Source organism: Coregonus clupeaformis, chromosome 36 (genome assembly GCF_020615455.1).
Source record: "Coregonus clupeaformis isolate EN_2021a chromosome 36, ASM2061545v1, whole genome shotgun sequence".
NCBI lineage: Eukaryota > Metazoa > Chordata > Actinopteri > Salmoniformes > Salmonidae > Coregonus > Coregonus clupeaformis.
This window is the reverse complement of record NC_059227.1, coordinates 32,251,959-32,278,311: the sequence shown is the minus strand read 5'-3', so window position 1 is coordinate 32,278,311 and position 26,353 is coordinate 32,251,959. Positions and strand designations below refer to the sequence as shown.

At 46.6% G+C, this 26,353-nt stretch overlaps 1 protein-coding gene across 2 annotated transcripts; it reads right to left on the bottom strand.

Annotated features, from left to right (window-relative positions):
• Positions 1-5,665: 5,665 nt before the first annotated feature.
• On the bottom strand, positions 5,666-24,966 carry LOC121552699 (prolyl endopeptidase). 2 transcript variants are annotated; one of them, XM_041865707.2, is made up of 15 exons: positions 24,796-24,966; positions 24,227-24,301; positions 21,651-21,784; positions 21,221-21,351; positions 20,617-20,826; positions 20,095-20,216; positions 19,351-19,456; positions 18,843-19,034; positions 15,601-15,798; positions 14,956-15,059; positions 12,111-12,247; positions 8,173-8,267; positions 7,934-8,065; positions 7,484-7,640; positions 5,666-6,394 (listed from the first exon to the last, which is right to left on the bottom strand). In XM_041865707.2, the coding sequence occupies exons 1-15, from the start codon at positions 24,931-24,933 to the stop codon at positions 6,100-6,102; spliced, it is 2,226 nt and encodes a 741-aa protein (XP_041721641.1). In that variant the 5' UTR covers positions 24,934-24,966; the 3' UTR covers positions 5,666-6,099. The 2 variants fall into 2 exon arrangements, with proteins under 2 accessions (XP_041721641.1, XP_045067298.1); XM_045211363.1 differs by lacking the exons at positions 24,227-24,301; positions 24,796-24,966 and having other exon boundaries at positions 21,635-21,720.
• Positions 24,967-26,353: the final 1,387 nt, after the last annotated feature.

Below are 26,353 nucleotides of genomic sequence, written 5' to 3'. Positions count from 1 at the left end.
TCTAAAAGGCCAAACTGATCCTAAATCAGCATGGCTACTTTGATACGGCCCCAGACAAAAAAAACCAGGGTAGGGTTTATTATGCACCAAACGGAATAAAACAGACTGAAACAGGGAGGGAACGTGAACTTGTCCAATAAGAAACGCTAGTAGTCCATTGCAAAACATTTTGCTACGGTCTAACGTAATGGATGGGACCCTGGTTTGACCTGGGTCTCTCTTCAGTATGTTTTTGTCTTCCCAGGTTATCAGACACTTCTTTGGAACTTCGAACTTATGCAAATAACATATTGACACTAACAACTATTACCAAAGTAGGCTGTAAAGAGTAAACTCATATCATCACAGGTCTCTTGGGTGAGGGTGGTGCAGTACTTTTGTAAAAACTATTATTAATAATGTAATAATGACCAGTTGACACAGTGTTATAGTTGCAAATATGTATTTATTTATTACAATTATATATCTTAAATATTATATATTACCTTACTGTAATAGATTTCCAAAATGGGCAAAAAAACGATTTCTCAAGCAAGAATTTTGCTAGGACTGTCTGGGAGTGGGGAGGGGAAAACTGAAAACTAGCTGTTATTGGCAGAGAGCTTTGGAACTCTCTTTGTTATTGGTCTATTAACCAATTTACAGCATGGTGATGTCATCATGGAAAGCCGAAACTCCCGCCAATGCAAACCTGCTGTTTAGAAGGTCCTGTGTAGATTGCATTTTCAACTAGCAACTATCAGGAAATAACACGTATAATTTTTTTTATCCACACTTTTACAGTTTTAGTTTCATCAGATGTTGTATAATATGATATAAACACAGGAAAACAGAATTTTGACTGCACTGGGCCTTTAAGATATGTCTACTTTATATTTATTCATAATTATGTTAAATACTAAGAGATATCAACTTTTTCAAATCCTCAGAGGCCTCTTGGGTGAGGGCATGCAGTCCGCCGAGCTGCTCCCAGGCCTTCCTCTTCCCTGCTGGGGCGACCCAGACCCCCCCCTGCCTCCTCACTGCCCTGGTTACTAACCCTAACCCTGCTGGGTCGATCCAGACCCCCCCTGCCTCCTCACTGCCCTGGTTACTAACCCTGCTGGGTCGATCCAGACCCCCCCTGCCTCCTCACTGCCCTGATTACTAACCCTGCTGGGTCGATCCAGACCCCCCCCTGCCTCCTCACTGCCCTGGTTACTAACCCTGCTGGGTCGATCCAGACCCCCCCTGCCTCCTCACTGCCCTGGTTACTAACCCTGCTGGGTCGATCCAGACCCCCCTGCCTCCTCACTGCCCTGGTTACTAACCCTGCTGGGTCGATCCAGACCCCCCTGCCTCCTCACTGCCCTGGTTACTAACCCTGCTGGGTCGATCCAGCACCCCCCCTGCCTCCTCACTGCCCTGGTTACTAACCCTGCTGGGTCGATCCAGACCCCCCCTGGGCTCTGTCCTGAGCTAAGTTTTACTGAGTGGACTATCCCTGCTAAATAAATACAATGAAATAAATGAGGACGGGATGGGGACTCCCCCTGGGTCTGGGTTGACTAGCAGCCTGGCCTGGGAGAAGCTCAGAGGACTGCTTCCCATATCTTCAGGCCTCTGAGAATATGAAGAAGTCAAGGAACAGATCATAACTTATTAGAGAGGAAACATAAAATTCACAAAAAGTGATGTTCGCTGGTGAAGATTATCTCATAGAACAAAATGCATAAGATCTCCTAAGCCTGTGTTTGTTTATCACAGACCTTATTTTCAGGGTTTATCCAAAAACTCAATTAAACTCCCAATAGGCTTTGTCCTACGAACCATGGAGGAGTTAGAGCCTACAAAATGACGCCATTACTATAGTATGAACTATCCAATGATTGTAACAAACACATCTCACAATGGTAATGTTTCCAGTGCTCCCTGGTGACTCTCCTCTGGATTTCATTCATCATATTAATATTTTCATAATGTCTACAATAATTATGTCCCAAGAAGTGTTGGATACATTATAGAAGTTAATACCAGAGGTCGATAAAGCAAAACTCAATACGATATCCAAAATGTTGTGATAAGTGATAAGCGCAGTTCAAAAAACTGTTTATTGAAGTTGTGGCATTGTAGTACATTGTTGTTGATGTCCCTTTATTAGGTAAACAATCAGCATGTCAAGAGGTAGAAATTAATATCACACTTTCACTCTGCATTAGTCCTCTGACCACAAAACAACATTACCTAAACCTATCATCATTCACACGAACACTGAAGAGTACTGAAATCAATAACCTACTGATAAACAGCCTTCCAATTGATAAACACATGCAACTGTCTGTGTGTGTGGTGGTAGGGGGTAGCACCTATTGGGGGCTATTTCATTTAATGTTCCCCCTACTGATTACCTTTGCAGACTTGATCCTTGACCCCTAGGCTGATAAAACTATACAGTTCAAGTTAAGTCCAACCATGTATCACCCAAATCTCAACATTGAATTAACACTGTAACAAGGTTGACCTATTAGAGCCAAAGTACACAATACAGAGGAGAATGACTCATATGAGGAAGAGCTGAGTCCTGGGGCTAGCCCATGGGGGGAGAGTCTGGGGCTAGAATGGTGAGGGGTGGAGAGTCTGGGGCTAGAATGGTGAGGGGTGGAGACGGGGGGTAAGTCCTGGGGCTAGCCCATGGGGGGGAGAGTCTGGGGCTAGAATGGTGAGGGGTAGAGACGGAGGGTAAACCCTGTGGCTAGCCCATGGGGGGAGAGTCTGGGGCTAGAATAGTGAGGGGTAGAGACGGAGGGTAAGTCCTGGGGCTAGCCCATGGGGGGAGAGTCTGGGGCTAGAATGGTGAGGGGTAGAGACGGAGGGTAAGTCCTGGGGCTAGCCCATGGGGGGAGAGTCTGGGGCTAGAATGGTGAGGGGTGGAGACGGGGGTAAGTCCTGGGGCTATCCCATGGGGGGGGAGAGTCTGGGGCCAGAATGGTGAGGGGTAGAGACGGAGGGTAAACCCTGTGGCTAGCCCATGGGGGGAGAGTCTGGGGCTAGAATAGTGAGGGGTAGAGACGGAGGGTAAGTCCTGGGGCTAGCCCATGGGGGGAGAGTCTGGGGCTAGAATGGTGAGGGGTGGAAACGGGGGGTAAGTCCTGGGGCTAGCCCATGGGGGGGAGAGTCTGGGGCCAGAATGGTGAGGGGTGGAGACGGGGGGTAAGTCCTGGGGCTAGCCCATGGGGGGAGAGTCTGGGGCTAGAATGGTGAGGGGTAGAGACGGAGGGTAAGTCCTGGGGCTAGCCCATGGGGGGGAGAGTCTGGGGCCAGAATGGTGAGGGGTGGAGACGGGGGTAAGTCCTGGGGCTAGCCCATGGGGGGGAGAGTCTGGGGCCAGAATGGTGAGGGGTGGGGACGGGGGGTAAGTCCTGGGGCTAGCCCATGGGGGGAGAGTCTGGGGCTAGAATGGTGAGGGGTGGAGACGGGGGGTAAGTCCTGGGGCTAGCCCATGGGGGGGAGAGTCTGGGGCCAAAGAGGTGAGGGGTGGAGACGGGGGGGTAAGTCCTGGGGCTAGCCCATGGGGGGAGAGTCTGGGGCTAGAATGGTGAGGGGTGGAGACGGGGGGTAAGTCCTGGGGCTAGCCCATGGGGGGAGAGTCTGGTGCCAGAGAGGTGAGGGGTGGAGACGGGGGGGTAAGTCCTGGGGCTTGCTCATGTCTCCGCCCTAACAATGGGAGTCGTTGTCCCAAAGGGGGGAAGGCAGGCGACAAGCTTAGGTTAAAAATAAGCGCATAGGGATTATTTTGGACAGATGTTGGCGAGAGTGACACCTCTCGTTTTGCCTTTCTCCCAAGCCCCAGCCCATAGCACACAAAAAAAGATGAGATCACTTCTTCCTCTCAGACAAGCGGTTTCAACTCGCTATTTGCATTTGAGGTTTGGTCCAACAGAATCGGTCATATGGACACCGAAACACATGGAGACATTATCTTACTGTAACAGAGTTGTTGTTAACCTTTCGAACCATACCCTGTATATGTTTCAACTCCTCAAATTTCGAGCAGAGCAGACATGACAAAAATGGATGTACCAATGAACATTCATCTGGAAAATGTATGCTCAGTTCGTTGCGAGCGTTACGGTACCAAGTATCGCTAGCAGCATTTTAGTCAAATAAAGATTGTTATACTAGCTTTTTAGTCTGTGTTTTATAAATGTGCAATAAGCATAAAACAATTATATAAAGGTATTGGCAACTAGTTCTTATTCTGAGAAATAAGGTAGGCCACTTGATTTCAACATCTGAACAACGTGGACAGGCTAGCATGCTGTTCAAACAGTTGGAGACTGACAGGTTGTGTTCATAACAATTCAACTGTTTTGCCTTGTTAGCTGAATTCAGAGCTTGTGAAATTATACCCAGATCCAAGTTGGCTGAACTGGAAATATAAATATTAGCTGGCTACTCACTAGCACGTGGGCTTGTGCTTGAGATTGTTTATGAGACAGGTGTTAATCTTCTATAATGCCTGCTACATTATTAGTGAAAGTGCATTATGCATGGTTCTGGTAAAGTTGTAACAAAAAGGGCATTTTTATAGACAGACCTGAAAGCCAGATCATGGATTATTGCAAAAAAAAGCAGGTACAACTATTTTGATAAACTAATTAAATTATTAGTGGGTCTTATAGTTGTGGAAGGCATATATTCAGCCTAGGTATAATTTCACAAGCTCTGTATTCATTAGATTATTGCTGACTGTTTTAAATGCAGTGTATTTTACCTTTAATTGTACAACAAAGCTTATTTAGAGATTTTGTAATTTTTTATCGAGACATATATTGTGAATTGCCGATAAGTTCGAAAAAAATGGAGATAAGAATTTTAGGCCATATCGCCCAGCCCTAGAGGGGTTTGGTGGGGGAGTCAGGTGAGGGGTGGAGACAGGGGGTACGTGCTGGGGCTGGACCATGGGGGTAGAGGGGTTTGGTGGGGGAGTCAGGTGAGGGGTGAAGACAGGGGGTACGTGCTGGGGCTGGACCATGGGGGGTAGAGGGGTTTGGTGGGGGAGTCAGGTGAGGGGTGGAGACAGGGGGGTACGTGCTGGGGCTGGACCATGGGGGGTAGAGGGGTTTGGTGGGGGAGTCAGGTGAGGGGTGGAGACAGGGGGTACGTGCTGGGGCTGGACCATGGGGGTAGAGGGGTTTGGTGGGGGAGTCAGGTGAGGGGGTGGAGACAGGGGGTACGTGCTGGGGCTGGACCATGGGGGGTAGAGGGGTTTGGTGGGGGAGTCAGGTGAGGGGTGGAGACAGGGGTACGTGCTGGGGCTGGACCATGGGGGGGTAGAGGGGTTTGGTGGGGGAGTCAGGTGAGGGGTGGAGACAGGGGGTACGTGCTGGGGCTGGACCATGGGGGTAGAGGGGTTTGGTGGGGGGAGTCAGGTGAGGGGTGGAGACAGGGGGTACGTGCTGGGGCTGGACCATGGGGGGTAGAGGGGTTTGGTGGGGGAGTCAGGTGAGGGGTGGAGACAGGGGGTACGTGCTGGGGCTGGACCATGGGGGGTAGAGGGGTTTGGTGGGGGAGTCAGGTGAGGGGTGGAGACAGGGGGTACGTGCTGGGGCTGGACCATGGGGGTAGAGGGGTTTGGTGGGGGAGTCAGGTGAGGGGTGGAGACAGGGGGTACGTGCTGGGGCTGGACCATGGGGGGTAGAGGGGTTTGGTGGGGGAGTCAGGTGAGGGGTGGAGACAGGGGGTAAATCCTGGGGCTGGTGGAGACAGGGTAACTCTATAGTCCAGCAGTCCAAAACAGGCCTACACAGGGAAGGGAGAACCAGGAAGAGAGAGAGAGGGGTGGTTTATACATATCTGAGAGTGAAAAAGAGAGAAGGGGAGCGTGAAGGAGAAACAGGCCAGACAAACAGGTAGGAAGAGATTGATTACTGCTCAGGAACAAATGAGTCAGTCCATAGCAGATGAGCACCAAGCGATGATGAGGAAGAGGGAAGGAGAAGAGCGGAAAAACAGATTAGTGATCAATACTAAAGAGAACGACCAGGAAACTTCCAAGACACCAATAGAGACACTTCCCATAGAAACAGACTTCCAGGGAACCACCCCCTCCCCTCCTCCTCATTTGACCCAGGAGAGGCTGAGGCAGCGGGCGATGAAGGCGTACGTGTCGGCCACCTCCTGGATGACCTTGCTGGTGGGCTTGCCGGCGCCGTGGCCCGACTTAGTGTCCACGTGGATGAACAGCGGATTGCTCTGGCCGGCCCAGCGGCCCACCACGTGCTGCAGCGTGGCAATGTACTTTAGGGAGTGCAGGGGGACCACGCGGTCATCGTGGTCACCCGTGAGGAGGAGGACAGCGGGGTACTGGATGCCCTCACCCTCGGGCACGCGGATGTTGTGGAGCGGGGAGTACCTGGAGGGAGAGGAGGAGATTTATACAGGGATGATCTTCATCAATGACAGATTTATACAGGGATGATTTTCATCATTGACAGATTTATACAGGGATGATCTTCATCAATGACAGATTTATACAGGGATGATCTTCATCATTGACAGATTTACCGTAATTTTCTGACTATAAGCCGCGCCTTTTTTCCCATTTTTCGACCCTGCGGCTTATATAACGGTGCGGCTAATCTATGGATTTTTACAGCTAACGGCCACTAGAAGACCTCCTAAATCTATGGATTTTACAGGTTACAGTCCACCAACTTTAACTCTATGGGCTCTATGACCGGTCCGCGCCCCCACCTTTAGCGGCGGGCTCCAGCAGGAAAAGCTGGAGGCCGGAAAAGAGTGAGACAGGTAGCGCGCAAAAGTAAAAGTGGAACCGAGAGTGGTACGAGAGACAGAACGAGAGACAGAACGAGAGCAAGACAGACAGACATTACGAGAGCGAGACAGTTTGTCTCTTTCCCGACAATCCCCTCTGTGCACGAACCCTTACATATGGTAATTAAACATTAAAACACCTGCGGCTTATAGTCCAGTGCGGCTTATATATGTACACATCATTCAATATCATTCAATTTAGCTGCTGCGGCTTATACTCCGGTGCGCCTTATAGTGCGGAAAATACGGTATACAGGGATGAGCTTCATCAATGATCGGTAAAACTATCGTGTGCAGAGTTATTTTTGGGGGGACTGCCGGACTATATAATACACCAAACATGGGGCTAATAGATGTCAAATAGCTGCACTTGACTTGGCGTTTACACTTTTGGGATTACTCTATTGGTTCCATTGTACCAGGCAAACTATAACAAGCCAGCGCAAGCATTGGAAAGAACTTAACATGCATTTGACGCTGGCCTGGAATCCTGAAAGATGAATGTTAATATCACAAACAGGCCAACTGTAGCCTGGTTCCAGATCTGTTTGTGCTGTGTTGCGAACCCCTATGGTTACTGGCATGACAACCACCATAGAAGTTGGCTACAAAGCTAAACTGATCTTTTACCAGGCTAGGCTTAGGGAAGAGTAGCACTAGCACCCACTTGATGAGCCAGTCAAACTGCTCCTTGACCTCACAGCAGCCGAAGTCAGTGGTCCAGGCGTGGCCGATGGTGAACTTGTGGAACTTGAGCATGTCCATGACGCCCACCTGGGCCACGGCACAGCCAAACAGCTCTGGCCGCTGGTTCACACACGCCGCTGGGGGGGGGCAGAGGGCGGGACAGATATACACACACACAGGTGAAAAGATGCGCACACACACACACACACAGGGAAAGGAGGATACCTAGTCAATTGTACAACTGAAATGTGTCTTCCACATTTAACCCCAACCCCTCTGAATCAGAGACACACAAAGGCAGAGAGAAAACAAACCCTCTATATGTACAGAGACATTCAGATCAACCTAACTGTTAGAAGTGCCAGGGTTGGTTTTAAGGTCAATGACTAAAAGCATCAACAAGCAAAAGTGATGTCACTGCACAACGTACCTACAAGCAGGCCCCCGTTGGAGCCTCCGTTGATGGTGAGTTTGGAGGGGGACGAGTAGCCCTCCTTGATGAGGTACTCTGCTGCACACTGGAAGTCTGTGAAGCAATTTTGCTTGTTGGCCAACATGCCCGCTGGAGAAACACACACAGAGGAAGATCAATTGGTGAGTGTGTGTGTAGAAGTGTACAAAACACACAGAGGGAATTGAGTTGAGAGGGGTTGTGTGTGTGTGTGTTACCTTTGTGCCAGGTCTCTCCATACTCCCCCCCTCCTCTGATGTTGGACACAGCCAGGACTCCTCCCATGTGTCGGACAAAGATCAGCCGTGATACACTGGGAAACAACATTTAACTTCACCTTACTTCCTTTACTCGGTCGGAACATCACCTTACTTCCTTTACTCTGTCGGAACATCACCTTACTTCCTTTACTCTGTCTAAACATCACCTTACTTCCTTTACTCTGTCGGAACATCACCTTACTTCCTTTACTCTGTCGGAACATCACCTTACTTCCTTTACTCTGTCGGAACATCACCTTACTTCCTTTACTCTGTCGGAACATCACCTTACTTCCTTTACTCTGTTGGAACATCACCTTACTTCCTTTACTCTGTCGGAACATCACCTTACTTCCTTTACTCTGTCGGAACATCACCTTACTTCCTTTACTCTGTCGGAACATCACCTTCCTTCCTTTACTCTGTCGGAACATCACCTTACTTCCTTTACTCTGTCGGAACATCACCTTACTTCCTTTACTCTGTCGGAACATCACCTTACTTCCTTTACTCTGTCGGAACATCACCTTACTTCCTTTACTCTGTCTAAACATCACCTTACTTCCTTTACTCTGTCGGAACATCACCTTACTTCCTTTACTCGGTCTAAACATCACCTTACTTCCTTTACTCTGTCGGAACATCACCTTACTTCCTTTACTCGGTCGGAACATCACCTTACTTCTTTTACTCAGTCTAAACAAGTCCAGGTAGATACAAAGCATCATGTAGAAGGGCCAAGACAAGATAGTCATTTAAAATGGTGCCTGCAAATGTTATCTTAAATAGCCCTAAATGTCAATTATATACAGTGGCCTCCGTAATTATTGGGACAGTGAAGCATTTTTATTTTTTCTTGCTCTGTACTCCAGCACTTTGGATTTGAAATGATACAATGACTATGAGGTTAAAGTGCAGACTGTCCGCTTTATTTTAGGGTATTTCCATCCATATCAGGTGAACTGTTTAGAAATTACAGCACTTTTTGTACATAGTTCCCCCCCATTTTAGGGGACCAAAAGTATTGGGACAAATTCACTTGTGTTTTAAAGTAGTCAAAAGTTAGCATTTGGTCCCATATTCCTAGCACGCAAAGATTCCATAAAGCTTGTGAGGTTGGCATGTCTTGTGGGTATGATATTTGAGAGAGAAAAATGGTGCAGTGGTCTAAGGCACTGCATCTCAGTGCTTGAGGCGTCACTACAGACCCCCTGGTTAGATTCCAGGCTGTATCACAACCGGCCGTGATTGGGAGTCCCATAGGGCGGCGCACAATTGGCCCAGCGTCGTCCGGGTTTGGCCGGTGTAGGCCGTCATTGTAAATAATAATTTGTTCTTAACTGACTTGCCTAGTTAAATAAAGGTAAAATAAAAAGACAGAGAGAAAGACAGAGAGAGAGATAGAGTGAGCTCCAAAACATATTGGGACAGTGACACATGTTGTTGTTGTTTTGGCTATATGATATTTGTGTGTCTGTAACTTTCTCACTCATTATTATTCACGATTCATTCAGGACTATCTGTAATCATGGTAGCATCCACATTAATGTTGAAGTGTTTAGAAACATATTCTATTCTTATTTACAATAAAAGTGACACAATACATTTTTTACCATTCATTTCTATTGGGCACAAAATAATCTGAAACACAACCTAAACAAACAGCAAATGCATTCAACAAATTTGTAGAGTCACAAGTTTGATGTAATGATTGCGTGCTAGGAATATAGGATCAAAATACTAAACTTGACTACTTTAATACATAAGTGAATTTGTCGCAATACTTTTGGTCCCCTGAAATGGGGGGACAGGGTACAACAAATGCTGCAATTTTTAAACGGTTCACCCGATATGGATGAAAATACCCTCAAATTAAAGCTGACAGTCTGCACTTTAACCTCATAATCATTGTATAATTTCAAATGCAAAGTGCTGGAGTACAGAGCCAAAAGAAGAACAAATGATTCACTGTCCTAATAATTCCGGAGGCCGCTGTGTGAGATAATATACAGTAGTAAAGGAGCACAATTTCATGAGGAAATCAAAAGAACATTATTACATGTAGCAACTGAATGATAGATCCAGTGTGACTTGGTGGCTGTACCTGTAGCTGGGGGTGTGACTTGGTGGCTGTACCTGTAGCTGGGGGTGTGACTTGGTGGCTGTACCTGTAGCTGGAGGTGTGACTTGGTGGCTGTACCTGTAGCTGGGGGTGTGACTTGGTGGCTGTACCTGTAGCTGGAGGTGTGACTTGGTGGCTGTACCTGTAGCTGGGGGTGTGACTTGGTGGCTGTACCTGTAGCTGGGGGTGTGACTTGGTGGCTGTACCTGTAGCTGGGGGTGTGACTTGGTGGCTGTACCTGTAGCTGGAGGTGTGACTTGGTGGCTGTACCTGTAGCTGGGGGTGTGACTTGGTGGCTGTACCTGTAGCTGGGGGTGTGACTTGGTGGCTGTACCTGTAGCTGGGGGTGTGACTTGCTGGTTGTACCTGTAGCTGGGGGTGTGACTTGGTGGCTGTACCTGTAGCTGGAGGTGTGACTTGGTGGCTGTACCTGTAGCTGGGGGTGTGACTTGCTGGCTGTACCTGTAGCTGGGGGGTGTGACTTGGTGGCTGTACCTGTAGCTGGGGGTGTGACTTGGTGGTTGTACCTGTAGCTGGGGGTGTGACTTGGTGGTTGTACCTGTAGCTGGGGGTGTGACTTGGTGGCTGTACCTGTAGCTGGGGGTGTGACTTGGTGGCTGTACCTGTAGCCGGGGGTGTGACTTGGTGGTTGTACCTGTAGCCGGGGGTGTGACTTGGTGGCTGTACCTGTAGCTGGGGGTGTGACTTGCTGGCTGTACCTGTAGCTGGGGGTGTGACTTGGTGGCTGTACCTGTAGCTGGGGGTGTGACTTGGTGGTTGTACCTGTAGCTGGGGGTGTGACTTGGTGGCTGTACCTGTAGCTGGGGGTGTGACTTGGTGGCTGTACCTGTAGCTGGGGGTGTGACTTGGTGGTTGTACCTGTAGCTGGCGGTGTGACTTGGTGGCTGCACCTGTAGCTGGGGGTGTGACTTGGTGGCTGTACCTGTAGCTGGGGGTGTGACTTGGTGGCTGTACCTGTAGCTGGGGGTGTGACTTGCTGGCTGTACCTGTAGCTGGGGGTGTGACTTGGTGGCTGTACCTGTAGCTGGGGGTGTGACTTGGTGGTTGTACCTGTAGCTGGGGGTGTGACTTGGTGGCTGTACCTGTAGCTGGGGGTGTGACTTGGTGGCTGTACCTGTAGCTGGGGGTGTGACTTGGTGGTTGTACCTGTAGCTGGGGGTGTGACTTGGTGGCTGTACCTGTAGCTGGGGGTGTGACTTGGTGGCTGTACCTGTAGCTGGGGTGTGACTTGGTGGCTGTACCTGTAGCTGGGGGTGTGACTTGCTGGCTGTACCTGTAGCTGGGGGTGTGACTTGCTGGCTGTACCTGTAGCTGGGGGTGTGACTTGGTGGCTGTACCTGTAGCTGGGGGGTGTGACTTGGTGGTTGTACCTGTAGCTGGGGGTGTGACTTGGTGGCTGTACCTGTAGCTGGGGTGTGACTTGGTGGCTGTACCTGTAGCTGGGGGTGTGACTTGGTGGTTGTACCTGTAGCTGGGGGTGTGACTTGGTGGCTGTACCTGTAGCTGGGGGTGTGACTTGGTGGCTGTACCTGTAGCTGGGGGTGTGACTTGGTGGCTGTACCTGTAGCTGGGGGTGTGACTTGGTGGCTGTACCTGTAGCTGGGGGTGTGACTTGGTGGCTGTACCTGTAGCCGGAGGTGTGACTTGGTGGCTGTACCTGTAGCCGGGGGTGTGACTTGGTGGCTGTACCTGTAGCTGGGGGTGTGACTTGGTGGTTGTACCTGTAGCCGGGGGTGTGACTTGGTGGCTGTACCTGTAGCTGGGGGTGATGGAGATGTTGAACCCTCCGTAGCCATAGAGGAAGGCAGGGTGAGAGCCGTCCAGCTTCAGGCCCTTCTTATGGATGATGAACATGGGGATCTCTGTACCGTCCTTACTGGGGTAGAATACCTGGACACAGATACATAGACAGGGGTTTGTTGGTGTGAAAACACACATACAAGGCATCAGTCAATTCTGTATAGACAATCATCTAAATAAAGAAGACCTTTTAGGAGAGATGCTGACTAACAGAAGATAAAACTATACATAAGAACAAATTATTTGAAGGTGTTCTTAATGTCTTGTACACTCAGTATATATCCTACTGAATGGTCTAAAGCCCTGTTCACACTGCAGACCTTAATGCTCAAATCAGTTTTGTTTCTCAAATCCGTTTTGGAATACTGTCTAAATAGCAAGTTACAAGTGACCAAATCAGATGCGTGTGTTCAGGTAGCAGTCATTTGCTGACTTGGCTACGCTAGTTGTCATAGTAATGGCAGGTGTGCGCGCAGTGGTGTAGGCTGATTGGTGGTGGTGCTCATGGTTCCTATCACTCAGAAGTTATGACAACAATGCCTGCAATGGACGTTTCCCAGTAGCTTTAAAATGTTCAAAATCATAGTGTAAAAACCATTTAAAAGCCTCAAAAGGATAAAATGATCCAACTTTTAAAACAAGTTACTTTTGGCTAGCCACAGCAGTCAACTAGCTACAGTGAGGGAAAAAAGTATGTTTGCCCACTGATTTTGTACGTTTGCCCACTGACAAAGAAATTATCAGTCTATAATTTTAATGGTAGGTTTATTTGAACAGTGAGAGACAGAAAAACACATGTCAAAAATGTTATAAATTGATTTGCATTTTAATGAGGGAAATAGAAAGATTTCTGGCTCCCAGGTGTCTTTTATACAGGTAACGAGCTGAGATTAGGAGCACACTCTTAAAGGGAGTGCTCCTAATCTCAGCTTGTTACCTGTATAAAAGACACCTGTCCACAGAAGCAATCAATCAATCAGATTCCAAACTCTCCACCATAGCCAAGACCAAAGAGCTCTCCAAGGATGTCAGGGACAAGATTGTAGACATATACAAGGCTGGAATGGCCTACAAGACCATCGCCAAGCAGCTTGGTGAGAAGGTGACAACAGTTGGTGCGATTATTCGCAAATGGAAGAAACACAAAAGGACTGTCAATCTCCCTCGGCCTGGGGCTCCATGCAAGATCTCACCTCATGGAGTTGCAATGATCATGAGAACGGTGAGGAATCAGCCCAGAACTAAACGGGAGGATCTTGTCAATGATCTCAAGGCCGCTGGGACCATAGTCACCAAGAAAACAATTAGTAACACACTACGCTGTGAAGGACTGAAATCCTGCAGCGCCCGCAAGGTCCCCCTGCTCAAGAAAGCACATATACATGCCCGTCTCAAGTTTGCCAATGAACATCTGAATGATTCAGAGGAGAACTGGGTGAAAGTGTTGTGGTCAGATGAGACCAAAATGGAGCTCAACTCGCCGTGTTTGGAGGAGGAGGAATGCTGCCTATGACCCCAAGAACACCACCCCCACCGTCAAACATGGAGGTGGAAACATTATGCTTTGGGGGTGTTTTTCTGCTAAGGGGACAGGACAACTTCACCGCATCAAAGGGACGATGGACGGGCCCATGCACCGTCAAATATTGGGTGAGAACCTCCTTCCCTCAGCCAGGGCATTGAAAATGGGTCGTGGATGGGTATTCCAGCATGACAATGACCCAAAACACACGGCTAAGGCAACAAATGAGTGGCTCAAGAAGAAGCACAGTGGGACAAAATCCCTCCTGAGAAAAGTGCAAACCTGGTGGCCAACTACAAGAAACGTCTGACCTCTGTGATTGCCAACAAGGGTTTTGCCACCAAGTACTAAGTCATGTTTTGCAGAGGGGTCAAATACTTATTTCCCTCATTAAAATGCAAATCAATTTATAACATTTTTGACATGCGTTTTTCTTGATTTTTGTTGTTGTTATTCTGTCTCTCACTGTTCAAATAAACCTACCATTAAAATTATAGACTGATCATGTCTTTGTCAGTGGGCAAACGTACAAAATCAGCAGGGGATCAAATACCCATACACAAAAAAAAATGTATGCACGCATGACTGTAAGTCGCTTTGGATAAAAGCGTCTGCTAAATGGCATATTATTATTATTATTACTTTTTTCCCCTCACTGTAGCTAGGTAGCTGTTTAGCTTTCTAAAGTGTTCACTAATTTGTTGGTAAACAATTAACAAGCTAGTTGGCTACCACATGTTCTTGTCAAACTGTCAACGGGGTAGCCAGTAAGAAAGAAAACTGTCAACGGGGTAGCCAGTAAGAAAGAAAACTGTCAACGGGGTAGCCAGTAAGAAAGAAAACTGTCAACGGGGTAGCCAGTAAGAAAGAAAACTGTCAACGGGGTAGCCAGTAAGAAAGAAAACTGTCAACGGGGTAGCCAGTAAGAAAGAAAACTGTCAACGGGGTAGCCAGTAAGAAAGAAAACTGTCAACGGGGTAGCCAGTAAGAAAGAAGATATGCTGAATAACAGTCTAAAAACCACTCGAGGGCAAATCAATTCGATTTGACCGTTCAGACAAGTCGCATTACCAGGAATCAGATTTGTATCTGACTACAAAGGTGGTTTGAAATGTGGCTTGAAATATCTGATTCCATGTGCTTTTTGGCTGTTCAGAATGCAGGAAAAAATAACAGATTTTAAATCGGATATGCATATATATATTTTTTTTGAGTCACTTCAAACTGCCAATGTGAACACGGCTTAAATGTACTTGTAATATTGTAGGTATCTTACCTGAGTGGTTTGGTAGTCGGAGGGGTCAAAGCCTTTGACGGTGACCTCGCGGAACACGTGGGGCTGCAGGGGCTCCTTGGTCAGGTCACAGTGGTAGATGATGGCTGGACAAAGAGAGGGAGAAGAGGACAGGTAATTGACTTAACACTGTTTCACCGCAGTACGACAGAAGATCCATACAGACTCCTGGAAGAACCTGTATGAGACTGTCTGACAGCATGAGCTAAGAAGTGCGTGTCTTAGCTTACGTATGTGTGTGATATCTGGAGGTGGGAAAGAGGTGAAGCAGTAGAACATCCCTGAGAGTGTGTGTGATATCTGGAGGTGGGAAAGAGGTGAAGCAGTAGAACATCCCTGAGAGTGTGTGTGTGATATCTGGAGGTGGGAAAGAGGTGAAGCAGTAGAACATCCCTGAGAGTGTGTGTGATATCTGGAGGTGGGAAAGAGGTGAAGCAGTAGAACATCCCTGAGAGTGTGTGTGTGCACTGGTGCATGCATGAGTGTACATGCCAGCCTTCGTGCATCCACGTCTCTCTCTAATTCCCTTTTCCGTCCGGTGAAGCCCACCACAGTGTGTGTGTGTCCGACTGTCTGTCTCTAATTCATTACGTGTGTGTGCTCTGATTCGACATGTCTGTCTGATACCTGGCGACAGAAAGGAGGTAAAGTAATAAAAGATCTCAGAGTCTCTCTTGCGTCCGGTAAAGCCCACCACAGAGCCCACGTCCAGAGGGAAGGTCCTGAGCTCGTCCCCCGAGCTCAGACGGTACATCTTCAGCACGTTCTTCACGTCGTGCAGGAAACACACAAAGAGGAGACTGGAGGAAGTACAGGTGGCAAACACTAGAGAGAGGGGGGAGGGGGGGGAGAGAGCGCAAGACGGGGGTTAGTCAAACAATCTAAACGTTTTAAAACCATGATCACCTAGACAAGAGTATTCGTAGACAGTATATGGCGGTTGTTCTTTTTTAAGGACCTGCTCCAAACCAACAGTAAAAAAAGTTACAGTGCCTTCAGAAAGTATTCATATCCCTTGACTTATTCCACATTTCGTTGCGTTACAGCCTGAATTCAAAAGGGATTCAATCCAAATCTCACCCTTATATACACACACACAATACCCCATAATGACAAGGTGAAAACATATTTTTAGAAATGTTAGAAAATGAAATCCAGAAATATCTCATTTACATAAGTATTCACACCCCTGAGTCAATACATTGTAGAAGCACCTTTGGAGGCAAGTACAGTTTTTTTTTTGTGTTTGTAATTTTACCCTCTTTTTCACCCCAATTTTGTGATATCCAATTGCGATCTTGTCTCATCGCTGCAACTCCCCAACGGGCTCGGGAGAGGCAAAAGGTTGAGTCATGCTTCCTCCGAAACATGACCCAACAAGCCGCGCTTCTTAACACCCGCTCGCTTAACCCGGAAGCCAGCCGCACCAATGTGTCGGAGGAAACCCAACACTGTTCAACTGATGACCGAAGTCAGCTTGCAGGTGCCCGGCCAGCCACAAGGAGTCGCTAGAGCGCGATGAGCCAAGTAAAGCTCCCCCGGCCAAACCCTCCCCTAACCCGGACGACACTGGACCAATTGTGCGCCGCCCTATGGGACTCCCGGTCACAGCCGGTTGTGACACAGCATGGGATCGAACCCACTCGGGAGGCCCATGGCGATTACAGCTTTGAGTCATCTAAGGTGTCTGTATCAGCTTTGCACATCTGGATTTGGGGATTTTCTCCCCTTCTTCCTTGCAGATTTTTTCTAGCTCTGTTAAGTTAGATGGGGAGCAACGGTGAACAGCAATCTTGAAGTCTTTCCACAGATTTAATGGGATTCAAGTCTGGGCTTTGGCTGGGCCACTCAAGGACTTTCACATTCTTGTTCTGAAGCCATTCCAGCGTTGCTTTAGCTGTATGCTTGGGGTCATTGTCCCATTGGAACGTAAATCTTTGCCCCAGTCTAAGGTCATTTGCACTCTGAAGCAGGTTCTCATCAAGGACTTGCCTGTATTAGGCTCCATTCACCCCCATGCTTCACGGTAGGGATGGTGTTAGACAGGTGATGAGCTGTGCCTGTTGCCCTCCAGACATCGCACTTGCATTCAGGCCAAATTGTTACATTTGTATCCCTTTAGACTGTTTTGCCTTAGAATGTTTTGCCTTATGCTCTCATTCAGAGTCTTTCACGTGCCATTTTGCAAACTCCAGGAGTGCTGTCGTGTGCCTTTTTCTCAGGAGTGGCTTCCGTCTGGTCACTCTCCCATAAAGCCCAGATTGGTGAAGTGCTGTAGAGAGTGTTATCCTTCTGGCAGGTTCTCCCATCTCAGCCAAGGAACTCTGTAGTTCCATTAGAGTGATCATTGGGTTCTTGGTCACCTCCCTGACCAAGGTCCTTCTTGCCTGGTTGCTCAGTTTGGTCGGACGGCCAGCTCTAGGCAGTCTGGGTAGTTCCATATTTTTTCAATTTCCCAATGATGGAGATCACCGTTCAACACTCTAGAAATGGTTTTATATCCTTCCCTCATCACAATTCTATCTCAGATATCAACAGACAGTTCCTTAGACTTCATGGGATAGTTTCTGCTCTGACATGCACTGTCAACTGTGGGACTTTATATAGACAGGTGTTTTTCTTTCTAAATCATGTCCAAACATTTGAATTGGCCACAGGTGGACTACAATCAAGTTGTAGTGACATTTGGAGGGTGATCAAAGGAAATTGGATGCACCTGAGATTAATTTGGAGTGCATAGCAAAGGGGTGTGAATATTTATGTCAATGAGATATTTCTGTATTTCATTTTTGATAAATTAGCAAAGAAAAAAAAAAACATGTTTTCACTTTGTCATTATGGGGTATTGTGTGTAGATGGGTAAGAAAATCAATTTGAATTCAGGCTGTAACAACAAAATGTGGAATAAGTCAAGGGGTATGAATACTTTCTGAAGGCACTGCATGTCTTCACTGTTTGCTGCTACTGCCAAAAAGTGATATTTTGGTGAAAACCTACCTATTTCAAATCAAAATCAAATTTTATTTGTCACATGCAGCGAATACAACAGGTGAAACCTTACCGTGAAATGCTTACTTACAAGCCCTTAACCAACAATGTAGTTTTAAGAAAATAGAGTTAATAAAATATTTACTAAATAGACTAAAGTAAAAAATACAATAAAAAGTAACACAATAAAATAACAATAACGAGGCTATATACAGGGGGTACCGGTACCGAGTCAATGTGAGGGGGTACAGGTTAGTCAAGGTAGTTTGTACATAGGGGTAAAGTGACTATGCATAGATAATAAACTGCGAGTAGCAGCAATGTAAAAACAAAAGGGGGGGGGGGGGTCAATGTAAATAGTCCGGGTGGCCATTTGATTAATTGTTCAGCAGTCTAATGGCTTGGGGGTAGAAGCTCTTAAGGAGCCTTTTGGACCTATACTTGGCGCTCCGGTACCGCTTGCCGTGCGTAGCAGAGAGAAAAGTCTATGACTTGGTTCACTGACAATTTTTTGGGCCTTCCTCTGACACCACCTAGTATTTAGGTCCTGGATGGCAGGAAGCTTGGCCCCAGTGATGTACTGGGCTGTACGCACTACCCTCTGTAACGCCTTAAGGTCGGATGCCAAGCAGTTGCCATACCAGGCGGTGTTGCAACCGGTCAGGTTGCTCTCGATGGCGCAGCTGTATAACTTTTTGAGGATCTGGGGACCCACGCCAAATATTTTCAGTGTCCTGTAGCAATACTAAAAGATCACTTATTCAGAGCAGCAAACAGTGGAACTGACTTTTTCCACTTTAGTGGATCTTCTTTTTGTCCCGCTATAAGGTTTGCGTGCTATGTTGGTAAACCCTTCTCCTTTCATTCTGTCTGTGACCTACCGATGACGTCCTTGTCGTGCTGGGGGATGAGCTCCTTCCAGTTGGCCTGGGCGGGCTGGGCGAAGTCGATGTTGATGAGGCGGTAGCGTGGGGCCTCCAGGTTGGTCTTGAAGGTGAACACCGTGCCCTCGTTGGTCACGTACTCGTACTCCGCGTCAAAGTTATCTATCAGCTTCACCCACGGCAACAGGCCTGGAGGGGAGAGAGATAATTTGGCATCTTCAACTAAGCTACAATCAACTAAACAAAAACTAGTAAGGCAACACATGGGGAGGGCCAACCAAGACATTCACAACACAAGACCTTCACCAGACATTCATAACACAAGATTTTCACCAGACATTCACAATACAAGACATTCACAAACTATAGTGGGTGTTCTTGATAACACATCAAGTCAAAGCCTATGGCCTACAACAAATATGGTGGCTGGGCAGTGCATGGTGATTCTGAGTTAAGGAGACTAAAGAGAAAGACTGATCTGATTAGGTTGTGGTGAGCACGGTACCTGTGATACCCTGAGGGGTGGTTTGAAGGTCACAGTACCAAAGCCGGTTGACCGGGTCACAGCCCTCCCTGATGGACAGCAGTACGTAGCGCCCGTCATCTGACACCTGGAGAGAGACCGCACACGGACACACACACCTGTCAGAATGCTAATACAACAACAGTGTGCGGCTACCGCTAATCAACCAGAAATCTACACTGTTAACTAGAGGCATTATGACACTATCAGGATTCTAAATACCAGAGAAATAACAAGACAAGCACTACAACTCAGATTCTGTGCTGTCCACTTCCCTCTATGGATATAAATGGAAAGGACTGGTGTAACACAGATGGTGGAAACTCACTCACGAGTACACACTTCAGGAGAACGATAGATATTAGGATGCAGAGTGTCTCCTCAAAAGGGTACTAGGACTAAAAGGTAAGAACCGTTTCTGTATTGTCTAAGAGATATCCAGGCTCTGTCGCCGCCGGCCGCGACCGGGAGAATCATGGGCGGCGCACAATTGGCCCAGCGTCGTCCAGGGTAGGGGAGGGAATGGCCGGCAGGGATGTAGCTCAGTTGATAGAGCATGGCGTTTGCAACGCCAGGGTTGTGGGTTCGATTCCCACGGGGGGCCAGTATAAAAAAAATATGTATTCCCTAACTGTAAGTCGCTCTGGATAAGAGCGTCTGCTAAATGACTAAAATGTAAATGTAAATGTAGATATGGGACAGTATAGTGAGTGACTAGCAGCGCACCTCCACCCCACTCATCCACTTGGGGTGGTCGGGGAACTCGGCACACAGGCAGTCCTGGGACTGGGGGGTCCCCAATACGTGGAAGTAGAGCTTCTGGTGCAGGTTGGTGGACGTCTCAGTGCCTAGAGGACGAGGAGAGAGACAGTACAGAGGTGTCCATCTAATATGTCTGCCCCCTTGTGGTGATGAGAGGAACCTGACAGATGTCAGGAAGGAAGGATGGGATGCAGACGATACATCAACACAACACAGGATGAGGTGGTGAGGACAGCGGCTGCTCAGTTAAAAAACATTATAGTGAAGCAGGATGTCCATAGAAAAGTTAGCCTGGAATCCACACTGAATATCACCATGTTTAACTACTGCATCAAAAGATTTGGTTTTCTGATTGGTTGAAGGTGATCCAATTGCTGGTTAATTGATTTAGCATAAAACCCCTCATTACAGACAAATTAATACATTTAACTAAAACATCAAATGGAGCAAACTAGTTCCCCTCTAAATATCCAAACATCCCCTCACCGTCGCTCTTGCCCTCCTGCTTGGGGTAGGAGTTGTAGAAGAGGCCCTTGCCGTCATGGGTCCAGGACATGCAGCTGAACTTGACCCTCTCCAGCCGGTCCTTTAGGGCCACGGCCCCCTCCACCCGCAGGAAGCGCATCTCCACCCAGTCAGAGCCGCTGGCGCTGGCGCCGTACGCCAGGTACTCGCCGTCCTCTGAGAATGCATAGCCTGAGGGACACAAGTAGAGCAGAGAGTCGGAGGAACCATTCACATTATTTACATTGTGAATAGTGATGAATATATTCATTTATAATGCATTGTGAATATATTCATATCGCGTTGATATACACACACACATCATTGTCAGGGACTAGCAGCTACTGCTTATTTATTTTTACTTCCCTTTCACATGGTCCTTTCCAGCAACTGTGGTGGATGTGTAAACAGGCCAGTGCAGTGTAAAGGGTGATACAGTTTACTGTAGGTTGTAGGCTATTCAGTACAGTAGAACGTGATGTCAGAAACACACGTCATGAAGGAAACAGTCATCGGTACGGTATTACAAACAAGGCAATATTCTACACAATAATGAGCATCGCTTGACCATCTTTCTGTCCCCCACCTCGTAAAGCGACAGTCCCGTCCTCAGAGAAAGTGTTTGGGTCCAGGAAGACCGTGGGCTCTGCCTCTAGACTCTCCTGAACATACATTACACTCTGGTTCTGGAGGCCCGTGTTGTAGAAATGGAAATACCTGGGGGGGGGGGATAAAGCGTCAGACCAAAGCCAAGGAACTAAACAACCCACGATTCCAAAAGACAACAGTCTCCATCTTTAGAGGAAGGCTGTATTTTGGCTCATTCTCAATTCATCTTTCCTCAAGTCCTCTCTCATTGCTGCATTGGACAAGAAGGTCCATGAGGAGGAAGCTTGGACCTCCCCCTCCACTACAGTTGAGAACAAGGCAAAGAGATAGGATGTGAGGAATCACAGAAAGACAAATTAAGAAAAGGTAAAAACCTCTCTCTCTCTCTCACCCTCTCTCTCTCTCACCTGCTTCCCCTCTTGAAGGGGCAGCTGTATTTGGGGTAGTCGTAGAGCTCTGTCATGCGCTCCTTGAACAGGTCCCGCACCTCACAGCGCTCCAGGTAGGGCAGCGTCAGCTGGTTCTGAGCATTGACAAAAGCCTTTGGAAGAAACACAAGACATTAACATCACTGCAATGATCACTAATTAACAGAAGGTGGTGCTGGTTGCAACATCTACGGCAGCGGTTCCCAATCTAGTGGTCGCCTGATATGAAAATGGGGTTGTGGGAGAATTTCCAAAATCCTGGTAGAAAATATATAATATTGTCTTTGTCTCTCAAAATCATTGTAATGTGGCTAACCTTACAAATCTAAATGAAAATTATTCAAATATAAAATTCAACCAGAGAGCGCCCTTTGGTAGTAGGAAAAGGCCACACTTGACCATTGCACTTGAATTATTCCCACTGTGAATGGCTCAGCCCATTAGGCTATGAAACCACACACTATTGCAGAGACTGATATTACCGCCTGCAATTGATATGGTGAAAACAACGTGTGGGGAGGCAGAGGCACAAAAACTCACATCCATACCTTTATCTGATAACACTGTGAAACTAAGAATTGATGCTATAGCTAGCAATCAAGAGGAAACTGACTGAACAACTCAAAAACTCCCCTCTCCAAATGGACGTTAGCTGTGAGGGCCGAGATGCCCATGCATTGACTTTAGTTCGCTACATATCGGGGGATGCTCTCTACAAGGACATATTGTTCAGTGTGCTGCATGGCTATATTGATGAAAAACAGATGCCATGGGATCGAATAGTGGGCTTTTGCACAGATGGGGCTCCATCTATGGTGGGACAGAGGGCAGGCCTCTGCACTCTAGTTATGAAAGTGTCTCCCTCTGCCATATGGAAGCATTGTATGATACACCCACTGAGCTATAATGGATACACCGAAAGCAACTGGTGGCAAAAGAGCTGAGCGCAGAACTCGGGAGTTATGCAGCAGGTAACTTCGATTGTAAACTACATCATGCACGCCTGTTCGCAAAACTACTGTATGTGAAGATATGGGATCAGAGCACGACAATGTTCTATTTCACACCGAGGCTTGGTGGTTGGAAAGATTTTTTGAATTGAGAGAGGAACTGTTGTCATTCACAATGGATGTAAAAAAACAGACTGTTGACTTTCTGTGTAATGAAAATAAAACGTGTCTCCTTGCCTATGTAACAGATATATTTGGGGAACTGAACGCAAGCATGCATGGGAAATACAAAAAAATATATACAGATGAGTGACCGAATCAGCGAACTTCATTTGACTGTGATCCTGGCTCAGTTGCTATGCCGGTAAGTGAAACCTAACAGCTGATTGAGCTGTCATGTGGTCAAATGCTGCAGACAATGCATTCACGGGTCACTATGGAAGAGTTTTGGTTCCTGACTCAGAGGGAATACTGTGCTGTCGCCCGCCGAGCATTAAAACTCATGGTAAGCTGATTCAGTGCTCTCATCTGCATTAAAGACACATATAGATCCAGGTTGGATGTGACAGGAGAGATGAGGTGCGCACTGTCGACCAGGCCCCCTGACTTGGAGAAGCTCCGACGCAACATGCATCAAGCACAACCATCTCTTTAGTGGTGGTGAGATAAGAGAAATTATGTCAGACTAATTTGCAATTGACTGTCATAGCCCCACATTAAAAGTATATGATGGTGAGTTGAGAAGACAATCAGAAATACTGTTAGAATGTTTTGCAATTGACTGCCAAATTTAAAAAAGTAAACATTGGCTGTTAATTACATAATTTTTTTCACATGTTTGGGTCATGTGAATTTTCAGGTATCAAAATGAGGTCGTGGGCCAAAAAAGTTTGGGAACAACTGATCTATGGTGTCAGTAGCTCAGGGACCATCACCTAGATTCAGGCGCAGACTGATTTTTCCTTGAGCAGATGGTCGGGGGCCGGAACATAATTACAAATAATTTGTAGACTGGAAGTTGCACAAACAGATATAATATTTGACTAAAACATAATAATTTCAAACCTTATTTACATTTGTATACGATCACATATATATTTTATGTGTGGGAATACTTTGGAACAGATTTCCTCAATTAAAATCACTTTCAGCTGATTTGCTGGTGTTTTTACCATCTTTTATGTCCCCCCCAAAATAATATTTTATATATATATATATATATATATATAATTGTTTTACTCAGAAGACTTGGGGGGGCAAATAAAATCACTGCCAGTTCGGGAACCCTGCAGTTGCCTATGTCAACGCAATGTTTGGACATTTTAGGTATATGCCGTGTTAGTGACTTGACTGTCCCATATCTGTTAGACAATAAAGTCATGGGTCTTTGTCCTTAATTGTCGAGAGGAGTTGACAGTGGCACACAATCCACAGTGTCCAACTAACTTTATACCTAGATAGTGGTGCTAATATTCAATTTCATGTGAATTTCTGTCCCCAAATTGACACTGACTAAGAACTCCCTGATAAACGTGCTGGTAACGTTGCCACAACATTCCTTCAGCCAGTGGTGCTGAAATACACACAGTGTTTGGGGTGACATACCTGTGTCTTCTCGCTGTCTGGGTCCTCCAGCCAACTGTACGGGTCCGGAATCTTGTTGCCATGGTAGTCATCCACCTGTAAGAAATAACAAGCAGGTGAAATCCAGAATGTACGGCAGCAGTCAGCCAACAACTTTTATCATTCATCTGCTTCTGGCTGTTATGTGATAGCTAGCTAAGCTAAAATGACAGAGGTAACGATAGCTTGCTAGCTAGTCAGCCTAAGCAAAAGTATGGCTAGTAGTTAACTAGTTATCTAACATGAAACAAAGCCAACAAAAACCTAGCTAGCTGGCTCATTCATTTGAGGTAGCTAATTTACAAGCTAACAGATAGTTACCTTGCGAACTCGGTTGATATGTGCATTTGTTCAAATACTAGCTAAGTTATTTTAGTAGCCTCAAGCTATCCAACTAAATAGAGGGCTAGCTAACTAGCAAGTACCGGTACATGGCACGCTCACTGGGCTACAAAGAACGGGCAAGCTAGTAAGTGGCTAGCTCCTCACCAGTCACTTGAAAGCGGCATGACTAGCTAGCTAGCTAACAAGCTGGTTAGCATGTTACTTACAACTGCCTCGTCACGGTAAGCATGTGGGTACTGGAAAGACATTTTAGAAGTGACTGTTCGGGGATTCTGTAATAAGAAAAGTTGTGTAAAATTATGAATTAATGGTTTTGATATGACTTTCTGGATCCGACCAAACATCAGCTTGAATGTTGAAGCTCTAGCCAGAATGGATTTGCTTCTTTATGCTGCGTTCAAAACCAAGTGGGAAGGTGGTATTTACCACATATGACTGGGGAAAATCTAGTAGAACGGCCATCGAACTGGTAATTACTCCATCATCACTGAGCGCTGACTTCTCCCACATGCTGAACTTTGACGTCACCTACTAAGGAAATTACCTCGATATCAACATTTTCGGCAGTTAAATGCAACAACAAAACATTAATTATTAAAAGGCATCTATTAATATGGATTTTGAACACTATAAATGTTTTACAAGTATGATAGCTGTGCTTTTAGTTTATGGTTGACGCAGCTTGTTTTCCATTAGCCAATCAGCATTTCTCAACGAGTTCAAAGCACGTGACTGCATCCAACTCGTATTTACGACTTCAAAACTGGCAATTACCACCATCGCACGTGGTTATAAACGCAGCATTAGCTGGACACAATCAAAAGTCACCTCCAAGACAACATCCAGGGCGACTGATAGGAGCGGTTGAGTTGCGAGAGCGCCATCTGTTGGTGGATTTGTGGATGGAAGAGTGGGTTTTGGACGGCTAAATTTGGATCTATAATGATGAGGCTATTTACTTGCAAGATTTGAAAGTAAATTCAAGGTTCTAAATCACTCTAAAAAAAACATTGATGTCATAGCTACTACTTTTTTGACCAAACCCTATTTGACTAAACCTTATTTGACCAAGTTGAATGAGAAAAGGGGTTGTGGGTTCGTTTCCCACGGGGGACCAGTATGAAAAAATAAATACAAAAACGTATGCACTCACTAACTGTAAGTTGCTCTGGATAAGAGCATCTGCTAAATGACTAAAAAAAGTGTTGGCAAGCACACACACACACACACACACAATGATAAAGACACCCGGTGTCAACACTGTCTGATACCCCAGTGTCCTCTTGTGCACCTTCTCCCCACCATCTCTCCCCTCCTCCTCCTCCTCCACCTCTCCCCTCCTCCTGTCCAGTCAGGGGTTATCAGTGTCATCAGAGAAACTCCATCACCACCTATATTTATCACAGTAGTGGGGAGAGAGGTAGGGATGTCCATCCCACATCCGCCCTTCCCCATTCTTCTTTCCTGCTCCACTGTCATCTTTTCCCCTCCTCTTCCTCCCTCTCTCCTCCTTATCCATGAACCCCTCTATGTCCATCTATCTCCTCTCACCATCGACAGAGGTGGTGTGTGTGTGTGTATTAGAGCAGCTTTTGGAGATATGTTACATGTTGCATCTTTTGAATGACAGTAGTTGTTAATTAAATCAAATTATTTTTTCCCCTTGTTGTTTCTCTGCAACAGCACCCAGTAAGAATGTGACTTTGCTTCATTCTCCAGAGATAAGAGAAGTTCAGATGGAATTACAGTACATACTGGAGTTTT